At 46.7% G+C, this 12500-nt stretch overlaps 1 protein-coding gene and 1 long non-coding RNA gene across 4 annotated transcripts in view; one reads left to right on the top strand and one right to left on the bottom strand.

Annotated features, from left to right (window-relative positions):
* Nucleotides 1–9732, bottom strand: part of tshz3b (teashirt zinc finger homeobox 3b) — a 39271-nt gene extending 29539 nt beyond the window's left edge. Inside the window, exons 1-2 of the mRNA XM_030376782.1 lie at nt 9380–9732; nt 8276–8711 (exon numbers count right to left, since the gene is read on the bottom strand). Coding sequence (XP_030232642.1) covers nt 8276–8315 — 40 coding nt within the window. The 5' untranslated portion in view covers nt 8316–8711; nt 9380–9732. The remainder of the gene's footprint in view (nt 1–8275; nt 8712–9379) is intronic.
* The window catches only part of LOC115558571 (uncharacterized), a 26314-nt gene continuing 23343 nt past the window's right edge, over nt 9530–12500 (top strand). For 2 of the 3 annotated variants that reach the window (XR_003979349.1, XR_003979351.1), the window contains exons 1-2: nt 9530–9663; nt 10380–10461. This is a non-coding gene — a long non-coding RNA (uncharacterized LOC115558571). Of the gene's footprint in view, nt 9664–9897; nt 10181–10379; nt 10462–12500 lie in introns of those variants that run through there. The other variant, XR_003979350.1, reaches the window with a different exon arrangement.

Below are 12500 nucleotides of genomic sequence, written 5' to 3'. Positions count from 1 at the left end.
CTCTCCCTCTCCCTCTCCCTCTCTCTCTCTCTCTCTCCCTCTCTCTCTCTCTCCCTCTCTCCTAGCATCGCTATGGTGCTTCATTGTGGCTGCATGTCGTGGGGTGTGAGTGTGTCTCTGTGACTGTGCGTGTGTGTGTGTGTGTGTGTGTGTGTGTGTGTGTGTGTGTGTGTGTGTGTGTGTGTGTGTGTGTGTGTGTGTGTGCGCGTGTGAGAGAGTGCAGTAAAGAAACGCCGGTGAAGGGGCCATAACTAATCACAGTGTCAGCCGGCTGCCTGGGAGAGAGTGGCGCTGCATGGCAGTAATGCAGGGATAAAGGCCTGGCCAGAGGGATTGGGACGCGGTAATACTAGACGTAGTAAATGTTCCCCCGAATCGCACCATGACATGTATACGACACATATATGAATATAAACGTTGGGGGCTTTTGCTGTTTTGCCACGTACTGGCCGAAACAATAATTCTAATCACTTGTTTTAACTGGACAGAGTAGGAAAATAGCAGAGGATAACGGCAAATAAATGTCTGTTGGTTTTTTTCCGTGAAATTGCCGTTGCAGTAATAGCGTTGTGTGTTTTTTGGGGGAGGAATGTGAATGCCGCTCTTTGCTTGTGGTGAGTGACATTGTTTCCCCTACGTGAGTGGAGATAATGAAACTTCTTTTGAGAAACTGCATTCTACCCACTCCTGATTACACTGTTTACACTGTTGAAACATGTAGGCCAAGGTTGAAAGTTATGGAGCCCAAAAATTTGCTGATTTTAATGAACAGCTAAGAAGGAGAAATTATTACTATTATTATTATTATTATTATTATTATTATTATTATTATTATTATTATTATTATTATTATTATTACTATCAGTATTATTATCGTTATTATCAATGAACTCTGACGGCGTCATTTGTTTATCAGGCTGCGTCGAATGTAAGTATTTGAGCGTAAAACACCACCCTTTACTAGCAGTGAAAGGCACTTGAAAGCAGTAGTATACGACACAGCACGATGCGACTTGATGACACACAATCTCTGTTTTCACGAAATGATTACATTCTAATTAACTATGGGCGGGGGAATGGCTGCGGGGGAGGATGGGGTCGGGAGGGTGTCGAAGGTGATGTTTATGACACCATTTTTTTACTCGCTTAATTAGTAATGGAATTATCATGACCTGCGTTAGCGGGGCTAATTAGCTTAATGACGATGGCTGCTTTCATTAGCCACATCTGCCATTGACTGTAAGGAGCCCATGTTCCTCTATAAGGGGGGGAGGAGGGGGGGCACCATAGCAGGGTCACTGCGGGGCGGGGGGGGGGGGGGGGGGGAGGGCATGGCTCTTGGCACCTGATAAGGAGACAGGTGAGTTAATGGCAGGTGGTGTTCAAATGTACAAATCGCCATTGAAGGACAGTGGAATGGGCTTCAGAACGTAGCTTCGATAATAATATATACCAACGTTTGTTCTGCTCAGTTTTTGATGATTGATTATTTTTTTGTGAACGTAACAATAAGGCATAATTTTAGTGTAAGCCTATTGTTGGGATAAAATGTTGTTAATATAATAGAACAGTAGACATGGAACAGTAGCCAGCAGAGTTAGTGGCATTGAAATGCATCGCCATTTTTTGCTGCTTTTCATTGAACGGGGGGAAAATAAAACAGACAGCATTGGAAAATTGTGTGCATCTGCATAGTGATTGCATGCATGCATGCATGCATGCATGCTTGCGTGTCTGTGTGTGTGTGGGTGTGTGACACACACAGTGTATTTAAATGGGCCACTGCATCTCCACTCAGATCCACCGCAAGTGCAACGTTAACACACATCAAGCATGATTAATCTCTTACTCTCATCTACAATCAATCACACACACACACACACACACACACACACACACACACACACACACACACACACACACACACACACACACACACACGCTCTCTCTCTCTCTCTTGCTCTCTCTCACACACACACACACACACACACACACTCATACACACACAAACATACACACACACACACACATACATACACGCACACGCAGCAGAGACACACATGGGGAGGCAGAGAAATCACAGAAATCAGCTGCTTTCGCTCTGCGGTTGTCATCCATCTCCGCAGCGACAGATCCCGATCTGTCTTGTTGTTAACATTTACATAAATCACGCTTAGCAGCCCCCCTCCACCTCTTCCCCACCCCCCCATACCCTCACAAGCCGCACTGGAGCTGCATTTAAAATATTTTGTTTGTATAAAATAAAATGAAATATAAAGATCAATGCAGGTGGAACCAAGCACCCCCCCCCCCCCCCCCCAACCTCCCATCCCCCGCCAATCTCACAGCCAGAGTGCCATTGAGTGGATAATAATGACCAGTGTCAACGTCATCAATCTAGGACCCCGCCCCCCCCCCCACAATGCTTTGCTCATAGTAGGGCGATGCGACAGAGAGAGAGAGAGATAGAGAGCGAGAGAGAGAGACAGAGACAGAGACAGAGAGAGAGAGAGAGAGAGAGAGAGAGAGAGAGAGAGAGAGAGAGAGAGAGAGAGAGAGAGAGAGTCTAATGCAACAGCAGGCTTTATCTACGGATGCCATGCCATGTTGACTCGACGCAAAATGGCTTCATGACGATCACAGTGCGCCATGGAGAATCTAGTTAATATTATGTTATGTGATACAGCTCTCTCATTTCAACATAAAACTGTGCATCGTGACACTATAAATGAAGAAATCTTAAAATATCCCTGCCATGATGATAATTAGTGCATTATGCACAGTATCAGTGTGTATGAATAGGGTTATTATCGGACAAGATGGATTGAACTTAGACATGGGATAAACTAACTAAAAGCTAGCTACAAAAGTTTGCATCGATATTTGTACTAATAATTTGTGGACCATTTGTGTTAAAGTATATCAATATTTGTCGACACCTCTATTGTTGACCAAAGAAGTGGTCGCCATGGCGATATATGGGTGCCACAGTAGACTGTCTATGAATGTAATCCACTACAAAACACACACACATGTTGTTTGTATGTGTGTGTGTGTGTGTGTATGTGTGTGTGTGTGTGTGTGTGTGTGTGTGTGTGTGTGTGTGTGTGTGTGTGTGTGTGTGTGTGTGTGTTTTGATGAGTGTGTGTTCACGTTAGTAATTGTGTGTGTGTGCGCGTATGTGTATGTGTGTGTGTATCCAGATGATTGTCGCATGTATTGTCAGAGGGGCCGGTGCTTCTGTGTTTCTGTGCTTACAGGTGAAAAAATAAACCGATGTTTGATGTTCCCAAGCTTCCTCTAGAATAACAAACGATCTGTTAGGTCGAGCCAGCAGCTTTGAAGCTGGTGGACAAAGCTTGCGCACGTGCTTACACACACACACACACACACACACACACACACACACACACACACACACACACACACACACACACACACACACACACACACACACACACATGCACACACACTGTCCTCTCTCTGAAACAAGGTGAACATGCTAAAAAATAAATGACCCGAAGAGTCATGTTTGTGTGTCATTCAATCCGTGTATGTTTGTGTGTGTGTTTGTTTGTGTGGGTGGGTGTGTGGGTTTGTGTGTGTGTGTATGTGTGTGTGTGTGTGTATGTGTGTCGGTGTACACATTATCAGATTCGCTGTTGCTATTTTGCACACATTTCTGCCTGGTGCACACTGAATGATGCTAGATGTTCCAAGTGAACCAACACACGCACACAAATTCCTGAATGAAAATAAACACATACACACACACACACACGTACTGAAACACAACACACAAACCCACACAAAATCACCACCCCCTGTTTTTTCCGGCGCTACGTGTGTTATCTGCTGAGTTTATGTGCGCATGTGGGGGAAAATACGCTAGTTGGTAGGCGATACAGACTTCGTTTACGTACGCATATACACGGGAGGAACAACACTAGCTCCTAGGCGTTAAGTGCTACGTTCAAGTACAAATGCAGGAGAAAATAAGCTAGGGGCTAGGTGTCACGTGCTACATTTATGTACGCACACAGAGGCTAATACACTAGACGCCACATGTTACAGGCTACGTTTATGGGGTCAAACATGCTAGGTGCTAGGCATTATGTGCTAGGTTGGTGTACGCATACAGGCGAAAACATGCGAAAGGGCACAACGTGACGGAGGATCCAGATAATGGCGGTGGGAGTTTGGTGGGACGACAACTGTGAAATCTCAACCTAACGCGGGGTGAGTTGAGGTGGCGTGGGAGGGGGGAAGGAGGGAGGTGAGGCCCGGGAGTAGCAGGGGGTGGGGCGAGGGCGAGGGGAGGGTGTGGCGAGGAGGAGGAGGAGGAGGAGGGGGGCAAGAGAGGGCCGTGTTAGACCAAGTTGATTACACAGCCGACTATGCTGTGGACCTAATTGGGGAGCGTGACAGCGCGCGGAGCCTGTCATCTCCAATCATTAGGGCTGTCAGAGATCCGTCAGGCGGCCGGCTAATTAGCAGAACGCTAATGAAGCTGGCAAAACAACTCCTCTCCTTTTCCGTTTTTTTTTTTTTTTTTGCTTGTCTTCCTATAGACAGGCTGAGCGCTGTTGCCGCCGCACGACGAAGGAGGTGCCAGGCTCTTCACACACACACACACACACACACACACACACACACACACACACACACACTGTGTGTGTGTGTGTGTGTGTGTGTGTGTGTGTGTGTGTGTGTGTGTGTGTGTGTGTGTGTGTGTGTTTTGGAGGTTGTGAAGCAAAGGGGAAAACAAAGTTAAATAAAACGAGGGACCGGCGAGAGAAAAAAACCAAAGACATTAGTTATAGTGGAGAAAAACCGACGGACAGAAAGAAACAAAAACAATCGCGGCGAAAAAAGAACACAGAGATGACACAGAGGTGGAGCTGGGTGGGGTGATCCGGAGGGCGGGAGATAAAGGCGCTGGAGCTATTTTCTCATGAAAATCTTCCCCCAGACACACAGACCCCTTAAAAAAAAACGAAACGCTTACACACAACAAAACTCAAGGTTGCAATTGAACTGTGATAGAACTACACCCCCCCCCCCCCCCCCCCCCCCACACGCCACCAAACCCCCCCCCCCCCCCCCCCCCCCCCCCCCCCCCCCCCACCCCAAACCCCGGTCCCTAATCAAGGCCCGTCATCTACCATCCCTTCCTCGCTCTTTCCATCACTACAGCGCAATCAATTTATCATCACTCTTTGTGTGCCATGCAGCTCTCGTCAACCTTATAACTTGCAGCTGTGAACGAGGGAGTGAGGGAGAAGGGGGGGAGGGAGGGAGGGAGACGGGGGGGAGGGAGGGAAGGAGGGGAGGGGAGGGGCGGAGGAATGAACCCCGAGGAGGTGGAGAAAAAAAAATGGAAACACAGGAAGTTGCCGTTGGTCGAAAATAAATCCTTCCCCTCATCCCGCTCACCCCCCCCAGCCTAGCCCCCTTTAGTAGCTTTCCTTGTGTTTGCCCTGCGCTCATCAAAAGAATAAATGGTCCATTCTGTTTTTTCTATTATTCATTTAACTCTTTTAACTCTTGAATGCTCCTTCACTCACTCACTCACTCACTCACGGGCTCACCCACCCCCTCGCCCACACACTCGCTGGTTTATACCAGATGAATAAAAAGGCTTTCAGTCATCACTCCATGTCCATCTCTCTATCTTTCGCCCTCTACATCTATACATCCAAACGTCCATCCGTCCATCTATCCATTATGGTTTTTTTTTCCACTCACAGTGTCCATTAAGGATAAAACATTTTGATCAAGTCAGTCTCAGGGTCTGGCATATGATCCCCCCCCCCCTCTCTCTCTCTCTCTCTCTCTCTCTCTCTCTCTCTCTCTCTACTTCTATACCCCTCTGTCTCTCCTTCTATCCTCTCTCTCTCTCGCCCTCTCTCTCTCCCTCTCTCTCCCTCTCTGTGTGCCAGCTTCAGATTGACCATTAAGGCCTGTGATGAATGTGGCTGTCACAGGGCAGACAATTAAATCAAACGTGAAACAAAGTCCGTATGACAGGCCCTCCTGATGGAGCAAACCGGTCGTGTGCCTCACGATTAGACTAATAGTTCTATTTTTCATGCCGCCACAAACACATGCATGTGTGCACGCTTTTGAGTTTGTCGTTTAGGAATTAAGTGTAAGTATGCGTGCGTGTGTGTGCGCTTGTGTGTGGGTGTCTGTGGGTGTACGTGTGTGTGTGCGTGTGTGTGTGTGTGTGTGTGTGTGTGTGTGTGTGTGTGTGTGTGTGTGTGTGTGTGTGTGTGTGTGTGTGTGTTTGTGTGTGTGTGTGTTTATGCTTGCAAGGGTCTATGTTAGCTTATTCATTTTTAAATTGTGTGTGCGTTTGTTTGTTTGTGTGCACGTGCATTGTTGTTCACAAATAAGGATATTAAGTGTGATCTATGAATAAATGGTATTTGCTAGAAAAGAGAGAGGGATTGTTCACAAGCCACGAAAAAAACAATCAAACCCTTTTCAAAACATCAGGATTTCAAATTATTTTGGATACATTTCCAAATTAAATCGTCATACTGTGTAATTAACCGACGTGGTTAAAAAACGTAGACGAGACAAGCAGCAATTAAATATGTTTTGGACAGCTCAAAAGTGTATAAGGGCGGACGGGACGCCAGCAGACATTTTGATTTTCAACGGGGAGCAATTATAATAACAGGGGAGATCAATCAAGCGTCAAATCAAAGATGTGAATTGTCCATTACAGTACATTCCCAGTCAGAGAGGCAGTCTTACCTTCTGTATGGGCCGTGAAATAATATTTAAACAATAAAACAAGAAAGAGAGAAACAAACAAACAAACAAACAAACAAAGACAGAAATGAAGAAGAGAAATAAGGAAAAAGGACGAAAGAAAGAGAGAAAGAAAGAAAAAGATAAACAAAGCAATGAGCAAAGAAAGAAAGAATGAAAGACAGAGAAATAAAGATACACACACAAACAAACAAACAAAAAAGGAAGAAAGAATGGAAAGCTATTAGTGATGAAACACTGTATATACACTAGCCTTGTACAACCTATGGGCCAGGGGAAAGCTAATTAACAGGCTGGGAGCATATGATCAGATGTTAAAAGCCCAAACTAACGTTGGCTTAAAAAGGAAGAAAGAGATCCTGCGAACACGGGCATCAAAGGCCTTCGTGACAGTCAGCTGACACGGGAGCTCCACCGACCTCTCTCGTATAGATTTTGATCACACACACACACACATACATACACACATGCATACACTCGTACACACACGCACACACACGTCAATATCTACAAGGAGAGATGAGAGAGAAGAGCCGAGACACACTGAAATGTGACAGAGTGAGTAACCTACCAAAGTTTGAAGTTGCCATGAGGGAAACAGAGAGAGAGAGAGAGAGAGAGAGAGAGAGAGAGAGAGAGAGAGAGAGAGAGAGAGAGAGAGAGAGAGAGAGAGAGAGAGAGAGAGAGAGAGAGAGAGAGAGAGAGAGAGAGAGAGAGAGAGAGAGAGAGAATATAAATATGAAGGGAGAGTCTTAATTGGGGAAGATTAAGTTTTATAATAAGCAAAAAAATCTGAAAATGTTGTTATTAATTTGGGACATTTTCAATAATAAACATAATCTCACTGTTTCCACCTAATTGTTTGTTAAATTGTAATGTCAAATGCCTAGAATTTGATTTGGGAAATGTCAAAAAAGCGATTCTAAAACAATGCGTCACATAAGATGCAACCTTCTGACTAATATCAGGGATACCTTTAAATAATAAGATCGGCAAAAAACATGCATCCTCTTTGAAGCGGGAGTGGGAAAAGGGAAGGAGGAGAAAACTTGTACAGTGAGTGCTACATTGTGGCCATACCTCCCCCTTTCTGAAAGATGCGCTTTGCCATCCCTTGTCCTACAGAAGATAGCGCAATCGCTTTGGAAGACAATTCAATTCAACGATGAGATGGTGCTAGGTCTGGCGACGGAACCCACAACAGTTACCGAACAAGCGGCTAACACACACGCACGCCCGTACACACACAAACACACACACACACACACACACACACACACACACACACACACACACACACACACACACACACACACACACACACACACACACACACACACACACACATAAGCACGCACACGCACGCACACACCCACACCCACACACACACATACACACACACACGCACGCAAGAACACGCCCGCACGAACGCACAGAAACATACGCACCGGGAGGTACAGGCATGCAAACCGTATAGCTTTGTTGTGCGTACCTGAGGCTCGTCGGGGCGCTTCTTGTTTCCTCCGCGGCATGCTTGCTCCGGGGGTGGGGGGGCTGACAAGAGTTCTCTCTTTCGCCCCGGAGATCCGAGGCTGCTGCCTGGGGATTCCTCGTTGCTTTGATAGCAGCGCTCTCCTTACACAGACACACACACACACTTCTCCCCGAGGCTCTTTCAGGGCTCAGGCATGGATCGGATCAGTTTTTTTTGTAACACAGCAGAGTAGGTTGTGTTACAACACCTTCAAAAAAATAAATTAATTTAAGATTAAAAAAAGAAAGGCTTCGCTTCTCCCCTCCGGTTTTCCCTGCTCGCTGGATATCACAGTGAAGCAAGACGTGGGCTCGGCAGTGTGGGAGAGGGGAAAAAGGGGCTTGCGCGTCCGTGCGATCCTCCTCACAAGGCTTCCGGGGCTGCAACAGGCAAGCTTGAAGGAAGGAGGGGGGAAAGAACGAAATGATCGCGTCACTCAAAGTCCGCAAACAAGGAGAGCCAAACATCAAGCACTGACACGACTGACGCCGCGAACCTCAATGGTCCGATCTCTCCGCCGCCGCGACGCGTCACGTAGCTCTCCCCCCTCTCGCTCTCTCTCTCTCTCCCCTCTCCCTTCTCTCTCTCTCTCACTCTCTCACTCTCTCTCTCTTTAATCTCCGCTCATACACGTCTATCATCGTAGCTCAACAGTATTTAAATATATATTTATATCTACGTGACACTCACACACACGCGCGCGCGCGCGCACACACACACACACCACACACACGCACACACACACACACACACACACACACACACACACACACACACACACACACACACACACACACACACACACAAACCGTTACAAGGCGTGCGTAAACATAAGCGCTGGTCATGCATTGTTTTTTTACACGTAACTCGTGTAAACAATGTCCATTCTAAAACAGAGGCAGCGGCGGCATTAAACTAGAGGCAGGCAGTGTGTGAAGGAAGGAAGGAGGAGGATAACGGTCATCAATACATCCGAGAACATAACAAACACGAGGACCCACGACACGCGTATTAGAGACGACTAGAGAGAGAGACAGAAACGCTAGGGAAACAGCTACTTACTTTACAGCGCGCTGTCCATGCGAGCTCCCGGTAGGTCTGACTATAAACAGTGGACCGCGTTAAACGCGTTCAAAAACTCTCCGGTAAAAAAATCCATTTTCGTCCGCGGAGGCAAGGCAGGGAACCTCTTTTAAAAAAAGGGGCAGCTGGAAAAATGATTGAAATCGGTGGAAAAGAGGAGAAGAATAACAAGAAGAGGAAGATGGACGGGACTTGTCGCCCACACGCTGTCGCTTGCTTCGCTTTTTTGGTTCCAAGCGCGTTGAAGAATCCGCGGAGAGCAAGTCAGTGTGTGTGTGTGTGTGTGTGTGTGTGTGTGTGTGTGTGTGTGTGTGTGTGTGTGTGTGTGTGTGTGTGTGTGTGTGTGTGTGTGTGTGTGTGTGTGTGAGAGAGAGAGAGAGAGAGAGAGAGAGAGAGAGAGAGAGAGAGAGTGTGCGCGCGCGTGCGTGCGTGCGTGTGTGTGTGTGAATCGATGAGATACGTGCTTGATTGGGTCTCCCTTGTTGTAATAATGTACATCAGAAGGAGGGGACGGGCTCAGCTGCTCCCATGCAGGCTGTGCAGCGCAGGGATCTGGCGAGCTATTTGCCAAGCACTTTCTTGGCTGCTCATAGTACTTTTCCCCCTTTTTCTCTTTGTGGGGCTTGATAGGGGGCTATTTAAAAACAGCGACAGCAAATCAGATGCGGCCAAGCAAAAGGCGTTTACTTCGCCTCCAGTGGCTCGAGGTGCAAAAATCCTCCACAAGCACTGTTTTCCTTTTAATCTAACACCGCGTGGAATAAAGTGTAGTTTTCTCGGGTAAGCGCACAACTACACACGCAGAACGTCTGGCTGTTCAAGTCGCTGTAGTTGCAGTGTCTTATTTATTTATTTTCCACCGGTTTGGCAATTTTAGGAAGAAAAGTTTCTACAGACCAGGCTACTGTAAATCAGTTAGGAAAGTGAAAAAACAAACAAAGTATGCATGTAACATCCCGTATTTTCTTTTTTTCTTCAGGTGAACCTCGGGAACATTTGCGGTGGTGGAAACAGGGGATGATTCGAGGAAGGTGGAAATGCAGATCAATTGGGAAATAGCGGTAAGTTACCAACGGTTCGCTCTCTCTCCTCTCCGCTCTCTCTCTCTCCTTCTCTGTCTCTCGCTCTCTCTTTCCTCTGCACCAGATGTGTTGCTATGTTTGTCTCTGGTGTGTCGCCGTCTCTCTCTCCGCTCGTCAATACCGAGGTGAACAGCTGTCTTCTCTCAAATCTCCGAGGGAATCACATTTCCGCATCCCCCTGGGTGTCTCTGTGTGTGTGTATGCGAGTGTGTGTGTGTTGTTGTCTGTCTGTCTGTTCGTGTGTGTGTGCGTGTCTATCTATCCGCACCGCAAACCGGGCTTTCGCTCCCCGCAAAAACGGTCGCTGGAGTCGCTCAACAAAACAAGGATGAGATTGAAGATCGTTCTCCAAATCGAGGACGTTTTTCGCCCTAATCTTGCCGCCGCGAGTGTGCGCGCCTCTCCACCGCCGCTGCGCGCCACGTAGATCCGCCCAAGCATCTGTCCGTCTTTCCATTGGCGCATCCATCAGTGTCACATGCGGCGAACGTTCGCTGCGATACGACAATACTCCCTCTCCTTAGCGCGCGCGTGCGGTATTGTCGTGATCGCGCACTTACATACAACTCACCTGCGCGCTTGCCGACACGCACGCACACACACACACTCTCACACACACACACACACACACACACACACACACACACACACACACACACACACACACACACACACACACACACACACACACACACACACACACACACACACACACAGACGCATGCACAGACATACATAGTCTACGCTACTCTCTCTAGTTCACCGTCTTTCTAAAATGATGCCCCGAGGAGACGTTCTTTTGCGACCTTTGGGGGTCAAAATTATAAATGTGCTTTATTCGAACAGAGGGAAAACCGAGACGTCATATGTTCTTTTCTTTTAAAAAGTCAAACAGCAACAGAAAAAAATAAACAATATTACGTTTCCTACATTATTATAATGATGATCTGTATACAGTCACTGAAAATAAAATATTGGCGGTCGATTACTTTTTTGGTATCATGCACCACAACTTGCATGGCTGGTAGCCGACAACCACTTACATCCAATCTTCAGCGGAAATGTTTACATCCAAATGATCCAACTCGCTAAAAAGACTATACCGTAGGCCTAATTGTAACTGTTTGGCTATCTTACTCATTAACTGTTGTTGCAATATGGCCGATGCCTATGTCTACAACATCTATTCATAAGGCTACTGTATCGTGCTTTCGGTCTTTAAAGTCTGTATTTTATAGTCCAAAAGCAGTTAGGATCCTGTAAGTATTGTAAAACACGCTAACAACTAACTAACTAACACATGTTGGATGGCTGCTATTTATTTGCAGTTATACGGACAAATACTTCTGATAAAGTAGGCCTTTAGCTGAAGCTTGAATTTCAACTTTAAACGCATGAAAGGCTGCGCATAAGTAAGGTTTCTTGCATCATACATTTGCGTCGCACCTATAAACACCATGCTTGCGCTCTGAACTGGGATTATGTCCACAGCATCTCACAGGCACAGGGTATCATATTGCGTCCGGTAGGGGCCAAACCGCCCCTGCTGCCGGACGCTAGGGGCCAAACTGCCCCTGCTGCCCTGATGCATGGATCCTCTTATATGTGTGCTGCTTACTGATATCCCATTAGGCACTTTGCAGTAAAATCGAGCCAAAAACACACTGTCGCACACGGACACACTCATGCACACGCATGCACGCGCGCACGTACACGCAAACACACACGCACACGCATGCCTTCCTCTCTCTCTCTCTCTCTCTCTCTCTCTCTCTCTCTCTCTCTCTCTCTCTCTCTCTCTCTCTCTCTCTCTCTCTCTCTCTCTCTCTCTCTCTCTCTCTCTCTCTCTCTCTCTCTCTTCTTTCTCTCTTTCTCTCTCCGCGCAATAGGCTACTTGTTTTATCACACACAATGTATTTCACCTATGAGAGGACTATTTCTTATATATCATCTAACTTTGTTCTGCGTTGTGGTTGACCTTCTTCCTCATCAATATGATCCGTGCATTTCCAGCAAAT

Source organism: Gadus morhua, chromosome 14 (genome assembly GCF_902167405.1).
Source record: "Gadus morhua chromosome 14, gadMor3.0, whole genome shotgun sequence".
NCBI lineage: Eukaryota > Metazoa > Chordata > Actinopteri > Gadiformes > Gadidae > Gadus > Gadus morhua.
Note: the sequence above shows the minus strand (reverse complement) of the source record. Positions and strands in the feature narration are given on the sequence as shown.